The 18,035-nt window shown below is 61.1% G+C and overlaps 2 protein-coding genes across 2 annotated transcripts; both read right to left on the reverse strand.

Moving 5' to 3' along the window:
• Nucleotides 1–1,998: 1,998 nt before the first annotated feature.
• On the reverse strand, nt 1,999–9,695 carry CHRND (cholinergic receptor nicotinic delta subunit). Its single transcript, XM_067739818.1, has 12 exons — nt 9,644–9,695; nt 9,260–9,405; nt 8,803–8,847; nt 8,290–8,399; nt 7,967–8,122; nt 7,641–7,750; nt 6,645–6,845; nt 5,466–5,577; nt 5,273–5,387; nt 4,318–4,522; nt 4,110–4,228; nt 1,999–3,429 (listed from the first exon to the last, which is right to left on the reverse strand). The coding sequence occupies exons 1-12, from the start codon at nt 9,693–9,695 to the stop codon at nt 3,247–3,249; spliced, it is 1,554 nt and encodes a 517-aa protein (XP_067595919.1). The 3' UTR covers nt 1,999–3,246.
• A 616-nt stretch (nt 9,696–10,311) lies between these two features.
• PRSS56 (serine protease 56) lies at nt 10,312–15,411 on the reverse strand. The gene is made up of 11 exons (XM_067739932.1): nt 15,312–15,411; nt 14,527–14,667; nt 13,310–13,965; nt 13,063–13,222; nt 12,703–12,845; nt 12,312–12,474; nt 11,940–12,116; nt 11,690–11,854; nt 11,548–11,610; nt 11,063–11,169; nt 10,312–10,713 (listed from the first exon to the last, which is right to left on the reverse strand). The coding sequence occupies exons 1-11, from the start codon at nt 15,409–15,411 to the stop codon at nt 10,516–10,518; spliced, it is 2,073 nt and encodes a 690-aa protein (XP_067596033.1). The 3' UTR covers nt 10,312–10,515.
• Between the last annotated feature and the right edge of the window lie 2,624 nt (nt 15,412–18,035).

Raw genomic sequence — 18,035 nt, forward strand, 5'->3', positions numbered from 1 at the left:
TCCCCACTTTGCCCTCTGGTGTCCCCTGGACTCAATTCCCTCACCCGTTGCGCGGAGCAGTATCTCTGCTCTCCTCCAGGATGGCTCTTTGCCCAAGATAGTTAATGGCTTCTGCTAAATCATGGACCACTATCGCCCTCCCCCTCCACCCCCCCAGGCATAGGTAGTCAGCTGACGCCAGACATTTCTGACTTTCTCTCTCCCCTTCCCTACGCGTGTCTGGGAGGGAAAAGGAAGACTCTGGAGACTGAATTCCCTCTGGTAGGAACTGTGCCACCTCTCTCTGGATGCACATTTTATTTATTTTTAAGGTTTTTGGATGCAGATTTTAACCCTGTTTTCTCCCCTTCTCTCTGCTCTGAGAGGTCCCTTTGGTGTTCTCAGGGGGGTGGGGCATCTCTGAGGAGTGGCAGTTTCAGCCCTGGAATGGTTAAGGGGGGAAGTATGGGACCCATTAAGAGAGGCGCCCCCAACCCTCGGGCCTCGGACCGGTAGCTGTCCATGCGCTGTTAGGAACCAAGGCCGCACAGCAGGAGGTGAGCAGCAAGTGAGCGAAGCGTCATCTGCCGCTCCCCATTGCCCCCCATCGCCCCCCATTGCCCCCCATCGCCCCCCATGGCTCCCCATGGCCCCCCATCGCTCCCCATGGCCCCCCATCGCTCCCCATCGCACCCCATCGCTCACATCACCGCCTGAACCATGCCACCCCACGCAGCCACTGGTCCGTAGGGTGGACCAGTCCTGACAGCACCCTGGGGCTGGAGTGCTGGGGAAGTGGGTGCTGTCGGGGGACCCACTGTAACCCTGGTAACCTGCTAAAGAGGAGCCCTTGGTCTAGTGGGGCATTGGGGGTTGTCTTCTCTGGAAGGTTTACAGCCACCTGAGCAGGCTTGACACACTGAGGCCTCACTATTCGACTGTGTAAAATCTGCTGCCAACAGCGCCACCATGTGGCTAAGAAAAGCAACGACAGTGGTTGAGGGATCAGATCTGGGCCCTCTTGTCTCTGGGCACGAGAAAGGGACACCCCAGAGCTGGTGAAAAATTCCAGGGAAGACCCAGACTGCCTGCTCATCTGAAGGGTGTAAGTCTAAGCTAGTTTTCCTATTCAGAGGGGAAAAAATTAAATATTTGTACCTTGAATTTTCAGAAGGTTCATATTGGAAAGCAGAAGTAAGTAGGGTCAGTTTTGATTTTAAATGGTTTATCTTTTCTTCAGTTCCATGGGAAGGCCAAACATTTTGCCTTCTATATACCTGAGCTCATGAGGTCACTGATTCCCTCTGAGGGACGTGGGTTCAGCTGGGACACTCAAGCCTGCATATCAAGGAGGTGAAGAATCAGGTCCTCCAACCTGCTCCAGTCCCCTGTCAGTCACCACGCCAGGCTTGGATGCAGGAGGCCCTTGTGAGGGCCCTAAGGGCCTGTCCTCAGTGACTGAGGCCCACGAATGAGGAATGAGATAAAGAACCACCCCTAAAATTTGCAGGACACATGTAACTACCTTTACTCCTACTAGCAAATTTGATCTTCAAGACGCCTCATGAGCTGGACTTATCCACACTTTGCAGATGAGAAAACTGAAGCTGAGAGATGACAGGTGGTTCGCCCAAGGTCACACTGCTAGTGTAACAAACCACCCCAAAGCTTTGTCTCTTAACATGACAAATGTTTAATATCTCACACAGTTTCTGAGGGTCAGGAATCCAGGAGCAGCTTAGCTGCGTGGCTCTGGCTCAGAGCCTTTTATGGGGCTGTGATCTCATCTGAAGGCTCCACTGTGGCTGAAGGAGCCACTTCAGCTGGAGGATCCATTTCCAAGGTCACTCACAGGGCTGTTGGCCGGAGGCCTCAGTTACTTGCCATCTGGACCTCTCCACAGGGCTGCGCATCATGCCCCTGGCTTCCCCAAAGTCAGAGAGCCAACTAAGAGTGAACGAGGGAGGGAGAGCAAGAGAGAGAGAAAGAGGGTGGCTGCAATGTCTTTTACGACATCATTCCCCTGGCTTCCCCAAAGTCAGAGAGCCAACTAAGAATGAACGAGGGAGGGAGAGCAAGAGACAAAGAGGGTGGCTGCAATGTCTTTTACGACCTGATCTTGGAAGTGACACACTGTCACTTCTGCCTCCTTCTATCGGTCACACAGACCAATCTTGGTACCGTGTGAGAGGGTATGAATGCCAGGAGGTGTGGCTCACTGGGGCCACCTTGGAGGTGGGCTACCACACAGAACCACATCCTCTGGCTCCTGCAACCTCAGCCCTTGGCCTTTGGGATAGCAGTGGCGGGGGCTCCCTTTGGGGTGGAGTTGCCAGATTTAGCCAATTAAAATACAGGATTCCCAGTTAAATTTGAATTTCAGGTAAACAGTGAATCATTTTTTAGTATAAGTATGTCCCAAGTCTTGTCTGGTAACCCTATTTTGGGGAAGAGGAGTAGGTGCTCAAGGGGACAAGCCTGGGGGGATGGCCGAGTTCTGGGGCTTTAGGATGGTGCGTGTGACCTGAGGTTGACAGGCTGACCTCTGGCCTCTGTGGATGCTGAACCTGACCCTTCCACCCCCATCCTCAGCTTCCCAGGGGGACCCAGACAGAGTGGCCAAGGCAGAAAGGGCTGGGGAAGGCCATTCTGCAATCCTGATGCTCTCAAACCTGCCAAAGGGCTCCTTCCCTAGCGGGCCTGGAGAGAGGGGCATCCCCAACCTCGGCTCCAGGTGGGGCCTCAGAGGCCCAAGACTAAGGAGTTGGCAGAAGGAGGCGGCTGGAGGAGCTGGGAGGTAAAGGCCCAGGATCCCACCTGTTCCACCCCCACCTGAGGGAGAGGGAGGCAAGAAGATGTCTCTGTCTTTCTGACCCCTCACAGAGGGGTCCCAAGAGGCCAGCCTGAGTGGCATCCTCCCTGGTCCCTGAGCCAGCCCTCTGCCTCCCCACAAATCATCCTGCCCCACCCCCAGCCGATGTCCACTCTCAGCCCTTCTCCGGTGGCTCCTGGCTTTATTTGCAAAGGAACCACTGTTGAGAATTAGGGCTTCCCCCTCCCTCCCTTGACCTCAGCTCGTCTCTGCCCCAGCCTGGCAGGACCAACTGGGCTCAAAGTCTCAGGGCTGGGAATCGGTCTGCCCAGGAAGAGCTGGTTGTTTCGCAGACACCCCTGTCCACACAGCTATCCACCACACCCCCTGTACCTCCCTTTCAGGCCAGCCGCCTCCCCTGGCTGTTGGGCCAGGCCGGGGAGGGCACGCCCACTCTAGATGAAGCGCTTATCCTGCTCCCGGTAGGAGAAGGGGTCCCCAGGGAAGGGCTGAGGTGGAGGCTGGTTGTAGGCGCCCTGCAGGAAGATCCAGGCTGTGCCCACCACCATGATGGGTGTCACCACAAACAGGCAGAGTCGGTCCACTGTGCGGGCTATCCGATTCCAGCAGTCCTTCTCCTGGGGGCAAGGGTGACAGAGACAGAGACAGTGGGGTAGGAAGGGCCCTCAAACCACATACTCACACCCCAAGCTGGGGCCCACGGCCTCGGCGTATCTGTGGGGCCTGCCTCGGGCTTGCAGCAGATGCGACGTGCTGCCATGTCCCCAGCAAGGGCCCAGGCCCACCTCCAGCCACAGGCGGGGCTGGTCATTCTGTCTGTCCAGGAGACAGAGAGCAGGCCCACAGACTCCCTCCCAGCCTCTCAGTGCTGCCACTAGCCTATATGTGAACTAGGAAAATATGCCCCTTTGTCAGGGGAGAATTTTTTGAAGTTGTGTGGTACTGAGCAACCCTATAGGGCCGCCTTCTAAATGCCTGCCTTTGTCTGGAGTATCAAGCTGGGAGTTGAGCAGGGACAGAAAGTGATTGGCAGCTGGGAGAAAAAAGGGACCCTAAGGGAGGTCCAGAGTGTGGCCCCAGTAGGGCAGAGCTGTGCGCCTGTGTGTATATCTGAGTGTGTGCCTGACCCCGCACACTGCTATGGGATCCCCCTCCCCGAGAGGCCTGGAATCTGCACCCACTGTGAACTCCAACTAAGTCGATAGGTATCTCTGAGGGGAACTGTGCCCCCTTAAGATATGTGTTCGATCAGTGCACTACCTGAACATCTGTACACAGCAACCCTGTGGCTACTCACCTCATTGTAATTGTTCTGGTCCTTCATGTGGTTGACGATGAAGTTGGCCCCATCCACAGCTGGCTTCAGCTCACTGAAGAGCTCCTGCTGGGCCTGCTCAGAGCCTACTGGGGGCCGACCTGTGGACACCAGGCCAGAGGTGGGCATGAGGCCTGCCCTCACCCCATCTCCCATGGATGGGCTGAACTCCAAGCCATTAGGGACCCACGTGCGGTGGTGAGGCGCCGGGCCAGCCCATGACGCTCTGACTGCTTCTCAAACATGAGGTCACTTCGGGACTTCAGCGAGAAGTACTCCTCTGCCTTGGAGATGTAGCCCAGGGAGCTGCTCCTCCGGACCAGGGTCCCAGGGCTGGGCCCATCCTCTGCCGGACGGGACATGTGCAGGACCTCAGGCAGTGTCTCCAGGAAGAGCTATGGCAGGTCAGAGGGGCCATTTTACAAACGTGGGTCACCTTCACACATCCAAACATTTGTGACTCCATTCCTGGCTTGCCACAAAGTGCTTGCCAGTCTGATGCTGTCATTTATTCTTCTGATGCCCTACTGATGGACAATTAGGTTGCTTCCAACTCTCTCATTACAGAGAAGAACTCACTTGTTGAAAATGAATTATATATGAAAAAAAAAAAGTAAGAAAAATGCCCCCAACGCAGAGCTAAGACCAGAAAAGTTGCTAAAGTATCCTCAGCTGTCCCAAAACAACCAGGTGGCCCTGCAGAGGCCAGGAGGCAAGGACAGTCCCCTTCCTGGGCACCCTGCCCCCACATTGCTCACCTTCCTTAAGTATGTAGCTAGGTGAAATTTTAACAGATGCATTCAGCTGTGTAAACACCTCTCAGATAAGATAAGAACTGTATGTCAAAAATGTTCTCTCCTGCCTCACCCCCATCAATTCCTACCCACACCCAGAGGGAACCACCATCCTGACTCCTAGCACTGAAGATTGGTTTTGCCTGTCCTTGAACTTCACAGAAAGGAAATCTTGCAGTCTCTTTAGCATCGGGCTTCTTTTATGTAATATTTAGCCTGGGGCGTGGGGAGCAGCAGGGCCACTTTTGCTGCCGGGTAGCACCCCCTGTTGTGGGTACCGCTGCGGCTTCACCCATCTCCCTGCAGAGAGGCACGTGGACGACCTCCAGCTTTTGGCTACTGAGCCCTCACCTTCTTGACTCCCTCAGAGAGCATGTGGGTGCTGGGCGAGCGGAAGTGGATGTTGAGTACGATGACACAGATCACCACGACCATGGTCACCAGCACCATGCCAAAGAGCAGGAACCTGTGGGCACAGGTGCAGCCTGGAGCCCCCGCCCAGGGCGAGGAGTGGCGGGGTGAGGCAGGCAGGGACGGCACTCACTTGCCGATGAGGGGGATGGCCATGGACGTGGCTGGCAGCCTCTTGGAGATAAGCAGCAGGAAGACAGACTGGGCCAGGAGCACCGAGATGGCCATTGACGTCTTCTCGCCACCTGGGGAGCCCATCCTTAGCTGTGACCTCTGGTCCCACGGTGGTCCCTGCACTACTGTTCACAATGCCATGGTGCCCAGGGCTAAGGAGCTGCCACTTACTGCTAGGTGACCTTGGGCAAGCAGCCTAACCTCTCTGTGCCTCAGTTTCCTCAACCACTAAAAGCTGGGAGGCCAAAGTGGGAGAGTGTGTGTTAAATTCTCAGACGCTGCCTGCCACTGGGTGAGAGCTCAAGGAACCCCTGCTTTCCTCCTTAGCCAATCCCCTGCCACTCAGCCCTGTTAAATCACAGACCTTCTCTGTCCCTCCACCGCACAGAAAGCCCCAGGGCATCCTCACACCCAGATGACATTCCTGCTCTCAGCCCTTTGCTCAGAGACCCCAGCCCAGCACCGCCCTGCTCTCCCCACCTGCGCCCCTCAGCGTGCTGTGCGGTGCTGGCCCCGTTGGTCTTGGGTCCATGGCCCCGCCCCAGCGCTGCTTCTCGGTCTGCAATGCACCTCGCAGCCAGACTCCAGCTCCTGCCCCACCGCCCCCCAGGCTGCACTCCTAGTCTTGTAGTTTCTACCCTGTCTGTCAGGGTCCGGGGCGGGGTCACATTTGTCTCTGGAACTCACTGTGCCCTGCTCATAGCCAAGTGACCACAGATGACACGTGTCCTTTTCGACCCAGGTGTGTGTAGATTGCACGCCCCATGCCCTGGCTTCCCAGAGACCTTGTTATCCACCCATTGGCTCAACAGCCAGGCCCACGGTCACACAGTGGTGACCACACAGGCCCGATCTCTGCCCTGACAGAGGGACACTTTTGTAGCCCTCCCTAGCGTCCTTGGGAAGCCCATCATGAGAGGCAGAGGGGAGGTCCAAGAGGGATGGAACCCCCAGGGGTCCTGTCCACTTGGGGGATGTCTGACAGGGTCACCGAGCCCTGCCACTGACAGGCCACGTGCCCCTCGTTCCTGGACCCTGGGCAGGGAGCACCAGGATGGTGACCCCCAGGAGGAAGTGAGGGGCAGGGCGGGGGTGGCCGAGCTCAGGGGCCCTCGGGGAGGGGGGGGGCTGGGCTCACAGTCCGCCGGCAGGTAGAAGACCAGGTTGATCATGAAGGAGATGAGCACGCAGGGCACCAGGATGTTGATGACATAGAAGAGCGGCTTGCGGCGGATGATGAGGTAGAAGGTGACATCCTGGCGGCCGGGACTGCCTGGCGAGGCACTGGGGTCCACGTTGATCCTGGCCGGCCGGTGCACTATCTCCCACTCCCCGTTCTCTGAGGGTGGCACATGGATGCCTTGGGGTCGGGCCGGGCAAGGGGGCCGGGGGTGGGGGGTGGGCCTGGGGGCAGGTCGGGGGTGGTGGTGGGGGGCGCTGGGTGGAGTGAGCCAGCCCAGAGCCGCAGCCAGGCCTGTTGGCAGGGGCCTGCGAGGCTTGGGAGTGGGGTGGGGGCACGGACGAGGGTTCACACTCTGTTTCTGGGTATCTTTCCCTGGGGGTTGGGATGGAAGTTTCACTCTACAAGGGGGAAGTTTTCCTCTGGGACCGAATTTTTTTTTTCTCCTTGGGAAAAATAGAAGCTGAGACCATATGTGGTTCAAATAAGGAGGCTTGGGGATAACAAGGCAGTGAGAGTAAGAACCCTCCTCCCCGTGACGTACCAGCCTCGGGGCCAGCGGGTTGTTGGTCTCCTCTGACAGACAGGGGCGAGCGGTAGGGCCCAGTAAAAGATCTAAGCCTGATCACAGACAGGGGAGGGGGGCGCTGGGAGGGGGCAACATAAACACCGTCAGGACGACAGCCAAAGCCCCAGCCATCCCCCGGGCCCTCTGGGGGCAGGAAGGCTAACCGCCCCCTCATCTGTAGGCCACACCATCCCCAGGGACCCTGCTCCGACGGGGAAGGGTCTGGCCTGTGTGTGTCTGTCTGCACGTCTGTGTCCCTGTGTGTCCACGTCCTGGGTGTGTGTATGCACGCGTGCGTCTCTGGGGTGGGGATGTCAGTGTGACTGTATCCGTGGGGGGGGGTGGTTCTGAGGGGCCAGCCCGCCCAGCAGCTGCGGCTCCCGCACCTGTGAAGCCCTCGGGGTCGATGATGATCCACTCCACGGGGTAGTAGCGGCCGTCTTCCTCGTCCTGCTTCAGGCTCAGGGTGATCTCCTTGGCCGTGTACTTGAGTGAACTGGGGAGGGCAGTGGGCAGAGGGTGGTCCTCAGCCGCTGGCTGGTGCCGCCGATGGGGGAAAGGCTAGCACAGGGGGTTCACGGGTGGAGGGGGCCACGGTGGGGAGGGGAAGCTCAAATCGGGACAGAGCAGGGGCCTCTGCCTGAGCGTGTTTACCTCCCTCAGCCCCTGTGGGGTGCCCTGGGGGGAGGGGTGGCCGGAGAAGTGGGTGCACCTGAACTTGAGGGAGCAGTTCTGCCAGTCGAAGGGGAAGTAGGTGACGGAGACGGGGCAGGAGGAGCGGAAGATTGCGGGCGGCAGCCAGTACACGTAGCCTGAGGGGTAGATGAGCACGTTGCAGGAGTAGGAAATCTGGAAGGAGCCGTCATTGCTGCGGGACACGGACAAGGGCCACAGTGAGTGCTGGCCAGCTGGGAGTTGGCCGAGATGGGGGAGGCAGAGGAGGGCGGGCAGTCAGAAGCTTGGGACTGGAGGGGGACGCTCAAGACGAAGGGAGGCAGAGTGGCGGAGGGAAGCCAGGGAGGGCTGCGGCTCAACTTGTTCTCCAGCACTATCTCTGGGAGCCACACCATGTCAGAGGGCAGACGCAGGACGCTGATGTTCCCAAAATCTTCGGCCTCCCACTTCAGCCGGCTGTCTGTCCAGCCCTGGAAGCCCAGAAGAAATGTCAGCAGTGGGCTCTGCTGTTGTCCGGGCTCCCCCATTCCCCCCGCTCCCCGCGCAACCACTTCCCTGGCAGAAGACTGGACAGGGGCTGGGGCTGGGACAAAAGAGGTTGGGTAGCAGACAGTGTCTTCTAATAACATCAAGATACTGTGACAATCTTCCCTAGGTGACGACCCTAACCCACAGAAGGCTCTGTCTGGGCTTGTGGCAGCACCAGCTGACGGGAAGGGGGTCGGGCCTGGGGTTCGTCTGTAGGCAGGAACCAGTCCCTCCTGGAGGACAGCGTCTGAGGCAGGCTGGGGGTCCCCAAGCAGAAGCGAGCACAGGCGAACCTGGGCCCTGCACCCTCCCCGCCCCCAGCTCTGTGCGGGCTGTTCTCCTTACGTGCTCAATCCACACGTTAGTGGTGAGGGTCTCTTCAACTTCTTTCTGTAATCAAACAGGAGGACTGTCCCCCCGGGGCCTGCACCCTTTCCCCAGGCACCTACTCTCGGCTGCCACCCAGGGGAAACCATGGCAATGGCCTGCCCCCAGCAGTCAGGAGTGGATGGATAGACCAGGAAGCTGGGTGGGCATATGGCCTCTCACGTGTGTCATGGGTGCGAAACGGGGGCACCCAGGACTGAAGCTGGAGGGAAAGGGGCATCCTCGGCCCAAGGCCTGTGGGCAGCATGCAGAGGCACGGAGAGGCCCCGAGCACGTTTCCCAGGGAGAGGAGCTACCAGAGGCCGGGATGGGGCCTGGGCCTTCCTCCACGGCCATCCCAGGCCAGGAGACAGCCAGGCCTCCAGGAAGCTATCCCTGCCACCGTTCCCCAGCCCAGCCGGGAGGAGCCACTCACCAGGGAGATGAGGTTGGAGAGGGTGAGGGCCAGGGTGACCCCCACGGTCTCCTCTTTGTGCGCCACGGGCCGCAGCTCTTTGTTGTAATGTTTCTCCTCAAACAGGTGCCGGATCAGCCGCTCCTCCTCGTTCAGGCCCCAGCTGCCTGGGGAGGGTCGGGGACAGGGGCCCGGGAGGGACACCGCCCTGAGGTCCTGCTGGGCGTGGAGTGGGCCCCGGGGGGGTGGCCCCTCCAGGGAGGAATGGCAGTGGGAAGTGGGGAGGTGGGCCTGACGCTGGGAGAGGGAGCCCCACGTAGGAGGGGACGGGAGGGGAGCATGCCGTGGGGGACCTGGGTAGGGGTCCTGGGGGACCCTCCAGGGAGGGGTGATGGTCACTCTTACCACACACGACCAGGGCAGCCAGCAGCCCCAGCGTTAACACGGGCCCCTCCATCCTGTTCCTCTGACTGGGTCTTGGGTCGGCCCCTCCTGTCGGCAGGGCTGGGGAATGCGGGCGGGTGGCCGAGGGGACAGGTGCAGGGTGGGGTGCGGCGCCAAGGGAAGAGGCCGCCGGAAGCGCAATCTGACACCTCGAGGCTCTGTGGCAGGCTGGAGAAACTGGGGCAGGTGATGCGGGCGTGGGGACAGGGACTGGCCAGCTGGGCAGGAGCCCTAGGACACGAGGCGAAGATCCCAGGCTGGGCCTCCCCACCGCTAGTGATGAGGGTGGGGGCCGGGTGGAGAGGCAGGACATCGGGGGCGGCACTGGTCAGCCATGGACAGCAGGGTGGTGACAGGCGGCGGTACTGCCATTTCTTGGGAGGTAGACCGATATGCTGAGATGGAGGGCTCTGGAGCCCCTCTCCAGTGTCTTTGTGACCTCTGTCAACTAACTGCTTCCGGAGGCTGGGCCCTAACCCCAAAGATCCCATGTCCACCCACCCCAGTCCCATCCTAAGAAAGCTCTGGAGTGGTCTCCGTAGATCATAAATAATGTTTATTAAAGCAGTTGTGATCTTCCGATGGTACATCTGGGAAGGTACGTTGGGCCCAGGACCCCTTCCCCCACGCCCCCGCCCACACCCAACTCTGGCCATGACAGTTTGTCATCATGTTCCCTGGACCCTCTGCAGGCCCTGGGAGCAGTAGTCCTGACCAGGGGCTGCGGGTGGAGACACTGCTCAGGGCCACCTGGCTGGGGGAAACTGGGGGCTGAGTGGGTGGTGCCCCTTCCTCCCCAGCCCTCGGCCTTGCCTTGAAGCCATCCGGGGTCCCTAGGGCTCTGCCTCCGCCAGGGCTGCCAAGCGGAAGGCCTGTAGGGCCTGCACCAGCAACCGGGGAAGGCTTTGTGCCAGCGTGGCTGGCTCCAGACCCACCAGGCCGCCGAAGACCACGTGCCGGCCCCCCAGGCCTGCCCAAACCCAGGCTCGGAAGAGCCCAGTCAGTGTCTTGGAGCCCAGGTCTGCCAGGACCTGCAGAGGAAGGAGACAACTCAGGGGCCCACAACCCCCCTCTTGGTCCCCTTCCTCCTCGCCCCCAGAAACTCTCACTCAGACCCAGCCCTTCCCCGGCCCCCTCCCCCAGTCCTGCACACTTTCTGCTCACGTGGACACCCCCCAAGCTCCTTCACTCACACCTCCCCCAACTCCTTCACACCCAGCTAGCACCCAGCTCACACACAGCCACCCTCCCCATCCCCTTCCCCTTGGGCACCACCCACTACCTCCACCCCAGGCTGCTGGGGGAGGGTCTCTCCTGTCTCCCTCCCCATCAGGCCTTCCAAGGCCACTGCGAAGGAGTCTGGGAGGCCCAGGAACCCACCTCGTGAAAGTCCATGGCCAGGCGCTCAGCGGGGACCTGTAAGATCCAGGCATGGGTGCCCTGGAGGGCAGCCAACTTCTGCCACAGGGGCTCCAGCCCAGGGCAGCCTGCAGGAAGGGGAGAGACTTTGGGAATACGAGGGGACTGACACTAGCATGGAACCGGGGTGGTGTTCCCACCAGTGCCTCTGGACACCTCCCAGTGGGCAGATTTCTCCTCCTGCTACAGATGGGGCAGCCGAGGGGCAGCCGAGGCTCAGAGAGGTTAAATGATAGCACAAAGCCCAGCATCTGTTGACACTGATGAGGGCCCAAAGTCACAAGTTCCCCCAAAGAATCATCCGCCCTGCTGCCAGGGAGGGGGAGACCGGGTCTGCCCGCGGGGTGAAACTGCTTCCCAGCTGCAGACCCCGGGAGAATCCCCTGCGGGCCTCGGCCCACCCTTGGCCTACTCCACTGGAGACCGCCGGCAGGGGGCGTCATTACCGTTCGCTTCCCCGCGCTGCTCCGACCTCCGCTTCGGGAACCCAGTGCCTGCCGCCCGCGATCCTGGGGAGCTGCAGGGTTAGGGGAACGCCTCGGCCGCGCTGGGGTGGGGCGGGGGCTGGGCTGCGAGCGCTTGGGTTACCTGAGTGCAGCCGCTGCTCGCGGGAGAGGTGCCTGGGAGGATCCCGGAGCGACGGAGCGGGCCGAGCCAGGGCCGGGGCCAGGGGCCGCGCCCCCGGGCGCGGGCCGAACAGCTCCTGGGCGCCCCGCAGTAGTTCCAGTAGGGTGTGCGCCAGCGAGCGCAGCTCTGCGGGCGCGACAAGGGTCCGAGCGGCTGTCAGACGTGGGCCAGACCCTCGGGTCCCCGGCCCAGCCCCAGGAACGGGACTGACCACATCGCCGCCGGCGCTGCAGGCACTGCTGGTGCGCCAGGCGCGCACAGGCGCCCGCGGGCCCCGGGCACAGGTGGGCGTAGAAGGCACAGGGCGGGGCGGCGTCTGCCAGCGGCTCCTCCGACGGTTCCCAAGCCAGAAGCTCCCTGCAGCTGGGCTCGCGGCTGAAGGGGGCGGCTGCGAGGGGCGTCAGGGGCTAGCCTACTCCACTCCCGCTTCCCCTCTTCAGGCCCTATAGCCCCCAAAGCCCTCCGCGGGAGAATAGGCTTTCCCGACGCGGGAGGCTGGGAGCGGGCAGGGTGGAAAGGCGCTCGTCCCAGGGCAGTTTGCCGGGCACTCTGGGGAGGGGGGGAATAGGGACGGGGCGCTCACCGCTCATCTGCTCCTGGAGCCAGTCCTTGAACACAGCCACACGGGTGTAGACCCCAGGCTTCCCTGGCTCCCCGCATCCGTCCCCCCAGGAGGTGACTCCGTACAGGACCTCCCTGGGACGGGGGCCAGGCTCAGAACAGGTCAGGGGGCCTCCAGAGTCACCCTGCGAGGATCCGAGCCAAGAGAGAGGGCACTGCATCGATCCATGTCACCCTCAATGACAGCCTTATGGCTGGCAGGGTAAAGCAGCTCTGAGCTCTACTGGGGTTACCACTCTTGGACCCATTTTAGAGATGAGGACATAGAGGCTCAGAGAAGTTGAGTGACAGCCTGATTGTAGAAGCCCTGAGAAGTGGCCCACTACTACCCTCCGATCAGTCGGGGCTCATACCTGGCACGAGTCAATGCCGCCAGCCAGGTAGCCGGCACAGAGCATGCTGCTGGGGCGCAGCCCTGGCCCCAGGGCCCTTCTGCAGGTGTCGGCGCTGAGCAGGGGTACACGGGCTTCCCTCACCGCCTCAGCCTCAGGCCCATCTACAGGGAAGCAGTGGAAGGGGCTCAGGCCTGGAGGGCAGGGGTCCTGCTTCGAAGGTCTCCCTCCCCCCACTGCCCTCCTTGACTCCCCCCCACCTTTGCGAGATGGGCAGCATTTTGTGAAGACAGCTGGGTGTAGGTCAGAATTCTTACACCCCAGCCCCCCAATCTCCCCACGCACACGCGCGGCTCACCCAGGCCCTGCCCTGCCTAGTACCTTCGAAGAGGGCACCCCAGCCCGCGATGGCGCAGGCGGTGCCTGCGGGGGGCTCCTGGGGCTCTTGGGGCAGGCACACGGGGCGCGCCGCCCCTGTCGGGCTCACCGGCGTCCACAGCTGCACCAGGGCCAGGTCGTTGTGGAAGGTCCGAGGGTCAAACTGGGGAGGGGGTGGCGGCGCAGCGTCAGCGCGGGTTGGGGTGGGGTGCTGTTCCCAACTCTGAGGGCCTGGGGGCTGCCCTCTCACCTTGGGGTGGGGCAAGATGCGGTTCACCGGCACCTCCTCCGCCTGCTCCCCCCGGGGCCCCTCGGCCAGCGTCACCGTCCACAGAAGCTCGTTCGGGGCGCTGCGGGGCGAGCGGCGGGAGACACGCAGCACAAGGATGCAGAGAGGTCCCCTGGAGACCCTGCCCTCCGCCCACAGGCACCACCCAGCGAGCCCGCGCGCCGGGCTGTTTCTCCGCCTGGGGGCAGGGAGGGCGGGCCCGGGAGAAGCCGCGACGCCGAGTGGGGAGAAGGCCCAGGACGGTGAGTCCCCGGAGAATCCGCGCCCTGGCTGGGCGGCCTGGGCGCCTTGAGGTGGGAAAGGGGACGACCGCCGCCAGGGGGAAGCAGAGACCGGTCCTCGCGCTTGGTGCCCGCCAGCCGACCCCGGAAGAGCTGGACCCCGCACTGGGGATCCGGTCTGGGCAGGGGCCTGGGGCCCGACGTACCCCGCGAAGCAGTGCGCCGCCGTGAGCACCCAGGACGCCGCCACCAGGACGCCGCCGCACAGAGGCTGCCCGCCGAGTTGCAGCCTCACCAGCCAGGGCCAGGCCCCGGGCGGTGCCGCGCTGCCCCCCACAATGCGGCCGTGCGCCCGCGTCACGTTGACAGCGCCGGGGCGCCTCTCGCCACACGGCCCTACAAAGGCCAAAGCGGCGTCAGGAGGGACGAGTCCCGCTCATCCTCACCACTGAGACCCCTCCAGGGTCCACCCTGCTCTCAGCCCTGCCCGCTTCGAGCCTTTTCAGCCTCACCTGGCTCAGGTGGATCCTGGAGGAGGGGGGCTCGAGGCCCGGGACGCCCAGGTGCTGCTGAGAAACAGACCCCTGAGCCTCACGGACGGCCTTCCACTCTTCTCCAGCCCAGGCTGGGCCCGAGCCCTCCGGCCACCTCACCCGGCACCCCCTGCACACATACCCACCCACCCCCCTTACCCTGCCCGGTAGCACTCAGGGTCTGTTTCAGCTGCCATAAACTTCTCACTGCTCAGCAAGTAAGCCCAGACTTATTTGTTCCTGCCCTCCTGCCTTTGCACACGCTGTGCCCGTGCCTGGTGTGCCCTTTCCACTCGAGGAGACCTTCCTGAGCGTCATCTTGGTTGCAGCCTCACCCAGTCTCTGTCCCCAAGAGGGGTCAAGTCTGAAGGGAGGGGGCGGGGTGGACAGGAGAACGGGCCCAGGGTAGTCAGCGCCAGCTCACCCGGGCATGGAGGGGTGTGATTGGCACAACTTCGGCACTCATGCAGCCTGTGCTGGATCTCCATCACCACCCGGTTTACTGCCCACTGGGCGCTCCTCTGGGCAGCCTGCAACACTTTCGTCCCCTGGGCTGACAGAGCTGCTAGGACATGGGGCACAAGTCATGCACCGTGGGGGAAGAGCTCCTCCGCCTCGCCCCAGCCCTGTGCCCTGCCTTGGGGGACCCGATGGGGAAGCAGGCTGGGCTCCAGGAGCCCTGGGACAGAATGGGGAGGTCAGAGAGCCCCACGGTCCCAGGCTCCGGCACACAGAGCGGACGGTCTCAGATTCTCAGCCCGAGGTATCTCTGTAATTTCAGCTGAGCTGGGCTGGAATCTTTGCAAACAGCTTTTCCTTAGAAACCTTGAAAAACAGCACCCCAAAGGTATAGATATTACAGAACTCAGGCTTACTGACACAAAATAACCATGGCCGAGTTGCCCACCCTGGGGTCCAGATAGCCAAGGTGATGCCCCCCTGGGCCTCTTCCTCCCTGCTAAACCCAGAACCTTCTGGAAAGCATGCCTTTGGGCAGTGCCTGCCGGCTCCCCTTCCCCTTCCACCCTCGTCCTCCCCTTTCTTCTCCCACCTGTGTCGCAGTGCCTGGCCCCTTCTCCCAGCAGGGTGGGCAGAAAGGGCCAAAGGTCCTTGTGAGTTGGGAGGGCAAGCTCACGTCCCCCTGCCCGAGACCCACTTGCTCTGTGCTCCTCCCACCTCGGCCTCTCCCTCAGAGCAGCCTGGGCTCACCTTGCAGGGTGCTGGGGGGCACGCGCGTGTACAGTGGGTGCCCGTGGGCAGACCGCGGGTCTGGGAGGGGCAGCAGGAGCAGCAGCAAAGCCAGCAGCATGGTGGCCGGGGCCCCGGCAAGCGGGCCCGTGCTCTTTCCCCCTCGGGGTTCACCCTCCAGGCGTTATCCTTTGGCGCCTGCCCCTGGGCGCTGAGTTCTTGTTCCTCAAATCATCTGATTCTATTCTTTTACATCAAAATGACTGGCTTCCCTTGGTCTGTTCCTCACCTGGCCCTTAACTCCCAGGAGCCCACAGGGGAAATGGGGCTTGGGGGGCTATATAGAGGACAGACTGGGGGGGGACACGGGAGGAGGGCCAGGGTGGGGGGAGGGAACGGGATAGTGGGCTCGACCCTCACCTTTGAAGTCTCATCATCCGGGCTCTGAGGCCCCCCTTCTGTCAAAGGAGCCCTTGTTTCTGCGGCTCCATCAAAGGGGCCTGGACAGGCCAGAAGAGCTGACGGTTGGGCTGGGGGCCAGGCAGAGGGGGGCTGGTGGGCAGGGGCTGGCCCTGTCTCCAGGGCTCAGAGCTGGGGGGGACGGGCGGGGGGCGGGATTCCCATCTGCCCCTATTCCCCAAGGAGTTTACAGTTATGCTGGGGGCAGACGCTCCTGGAGGGAGGAGACAGGGGGTGTCTGAGGGTCCCCAGCAGCCCCACCCCCTGAGGAGGTGCCCGAGCTCCCAGCCTCTCTGCTCCTAATTGCTTGGCAGTGTCCCTCCCCAGTGTGGCCATTTCTAAAGATGATCAAAGCGCCCTAATTAACGCAGTAATTGCCGCACTGGGGGTAGCGGGGTGGGAAGAAGCAGAGGCAGGCGGACGCTGGAGTGGCCCAGAGAGGAAGGCGGGAGATGAAAGGCCCCACCAGTGGCCCAGTTTGGGAAGGACAGTCCCCAGCCGCTTCTGCTGCTCTCCCAGACCCCCTGCCCCTGCGCAGGGCCCGCTCGGCCTGCCCAGCATTGTTCTCAGTGGCTATGACCCTGATCTGGCAGGAGGGAGTCTTCTGGAGTCTCACGGGAAGGGCCACAAACGGGCAGCTCTCCTGGGACCAAGTCCCCACCTGGGGCAGAGAGGAGGTGCTCTTCTGCCCCTCAGAGAATATCCTGGGGCCAAAAAAAGAATCTTGGTGCCCCAATGCATGCTGGTGACCCCAGGGTGGCTTTGGCAGGCCTGGTCCTTTTTCAGAATGGATCTCTCATGACATCACCTCCATAATATTGTCTGCCCAGGTGAACGTGCCCTGGTGGGAACCTCTCCCCCCTTTAGAAGACAGAGCTGCAGACCTGCAGAGATAGCCTGGAGTCAGGGTTCCCACGGGGGTGGTGGGTGAGATGCGGAGAGCGGGCGGCCAAAGCCAGCAGCTTCTCCAACCTCTTCCTTCTGCGCCACTGTGGGCAGCAGAGAATAAGCGTGACTTTTGTTCTCCCCCCTGAAGTTCTCTTCCTACCTGGATGGCTGCAAAGCCCCATCATTCTGGTGCTCCCCAACCTCTCTGGGCACTGACCACAATGAGACTCCCACCCCCTGGAACTTCACTGGATTAGCCCACGCACCCAGTGGTGTGCTGGGGTCAGCTCAGACTGGCTCCCGAGAGCCAGCTGTTGCCATCTCTTCCCAAGTCTGCATTTGGTGACATCGCGCTGGTAGCTTGAAATCAGCCAGGTTTGGAGTATTTACACCATGGGAATCAGCAGATGCTACAAATCAGAGCTCTTTTTCCCCCAGAGAGCCAGTCCTTTGGCATTTATCAGCACACCACTGTACATACAACTTTCTCCCTCTCACCGATTACCACCACACCTCATAAAGGTGATACCTCTGATTCAGCAATGCCGTGAAAATACTGTCTGAGTGTGGATTACTGTGAGTGAATATTGTGACGTTGGAAACTGTATTCATCAGAATATCTATACCTCTAGGTATAGATAGGATGTATATCTAGATGGGGAACCCATAGGGGAATGGGGTTTAGGGCTTTTTATCTGTAATCTCCAAATTCTTGGCAAGAGGGTGTGAGTTCAACAGAGCCTGTATTTGAAGCATAAACAAAGTCTTGAGAAAGTGTCCAAAGGAAAATTATCTGTGGGACTTCCCTGGTGGTCCAGTGGCTAAGACTCCATGCTCCCAATGCAGGGAGCCCGGGTCCAATCCCTGGTCAGGGAAGTGGATCCCACATGCCACAACTTTGCACGCCACAACTAAAGATCCCGCACGTGGCAACAAAGATCCCTCATGCCGCCACTAAGACCCAGAGCAGCCAAATAAATATATAATTTTTTTTTTTTTAAAAGGAAGTCGTCTGTGGTTCCGAGAGAGAGCCATCCAGGTAAGAGACCCAGAGAGCAGAGAGGTGGGTGGGAAAGCCTAGCAGGCCTTGATGGAGGCCAACAGCTCAGAAGCACCCTCCAAGCTCTGCCCGTAGGTTCCTGTGTTCAAGATAGAGAGATTAAGGCCTAGAGCAAGCCCCTCACGACGGAGGACACTTCCCCTGGGGAGTTCCTCCAGGAGTACACTTCTGCCCATTCGGCACCTAAGTCCCTCCGCTGCTTGGATTCTGCCAAAGCCAAGTGACCCAGGCCAGGGCACCAAGACAGAGCCCTCCCGCCCTGCCTCCTGGCCTCCCTTCTGCCTCCACTGGTCTGCAAGGAGGGGGAGGAGCAAGAAAACCTGGAGCTGCGGGTCTAC

Source organism: Pseudorca crassidens, chromosome 6 (assembly GCF_039906515.1).
Source record: "Pseudorca crassidens isolate mPseCra1 chromosome 6, mPseCra1.hap1, whole genome shotgun sequence".
Lineage (NCBI taxonomy): Eukaryota > Metazoa > Chordata > Mammalia > Artiodactyla > Delphinidae > Pseudorca > Pseudorca crassidens.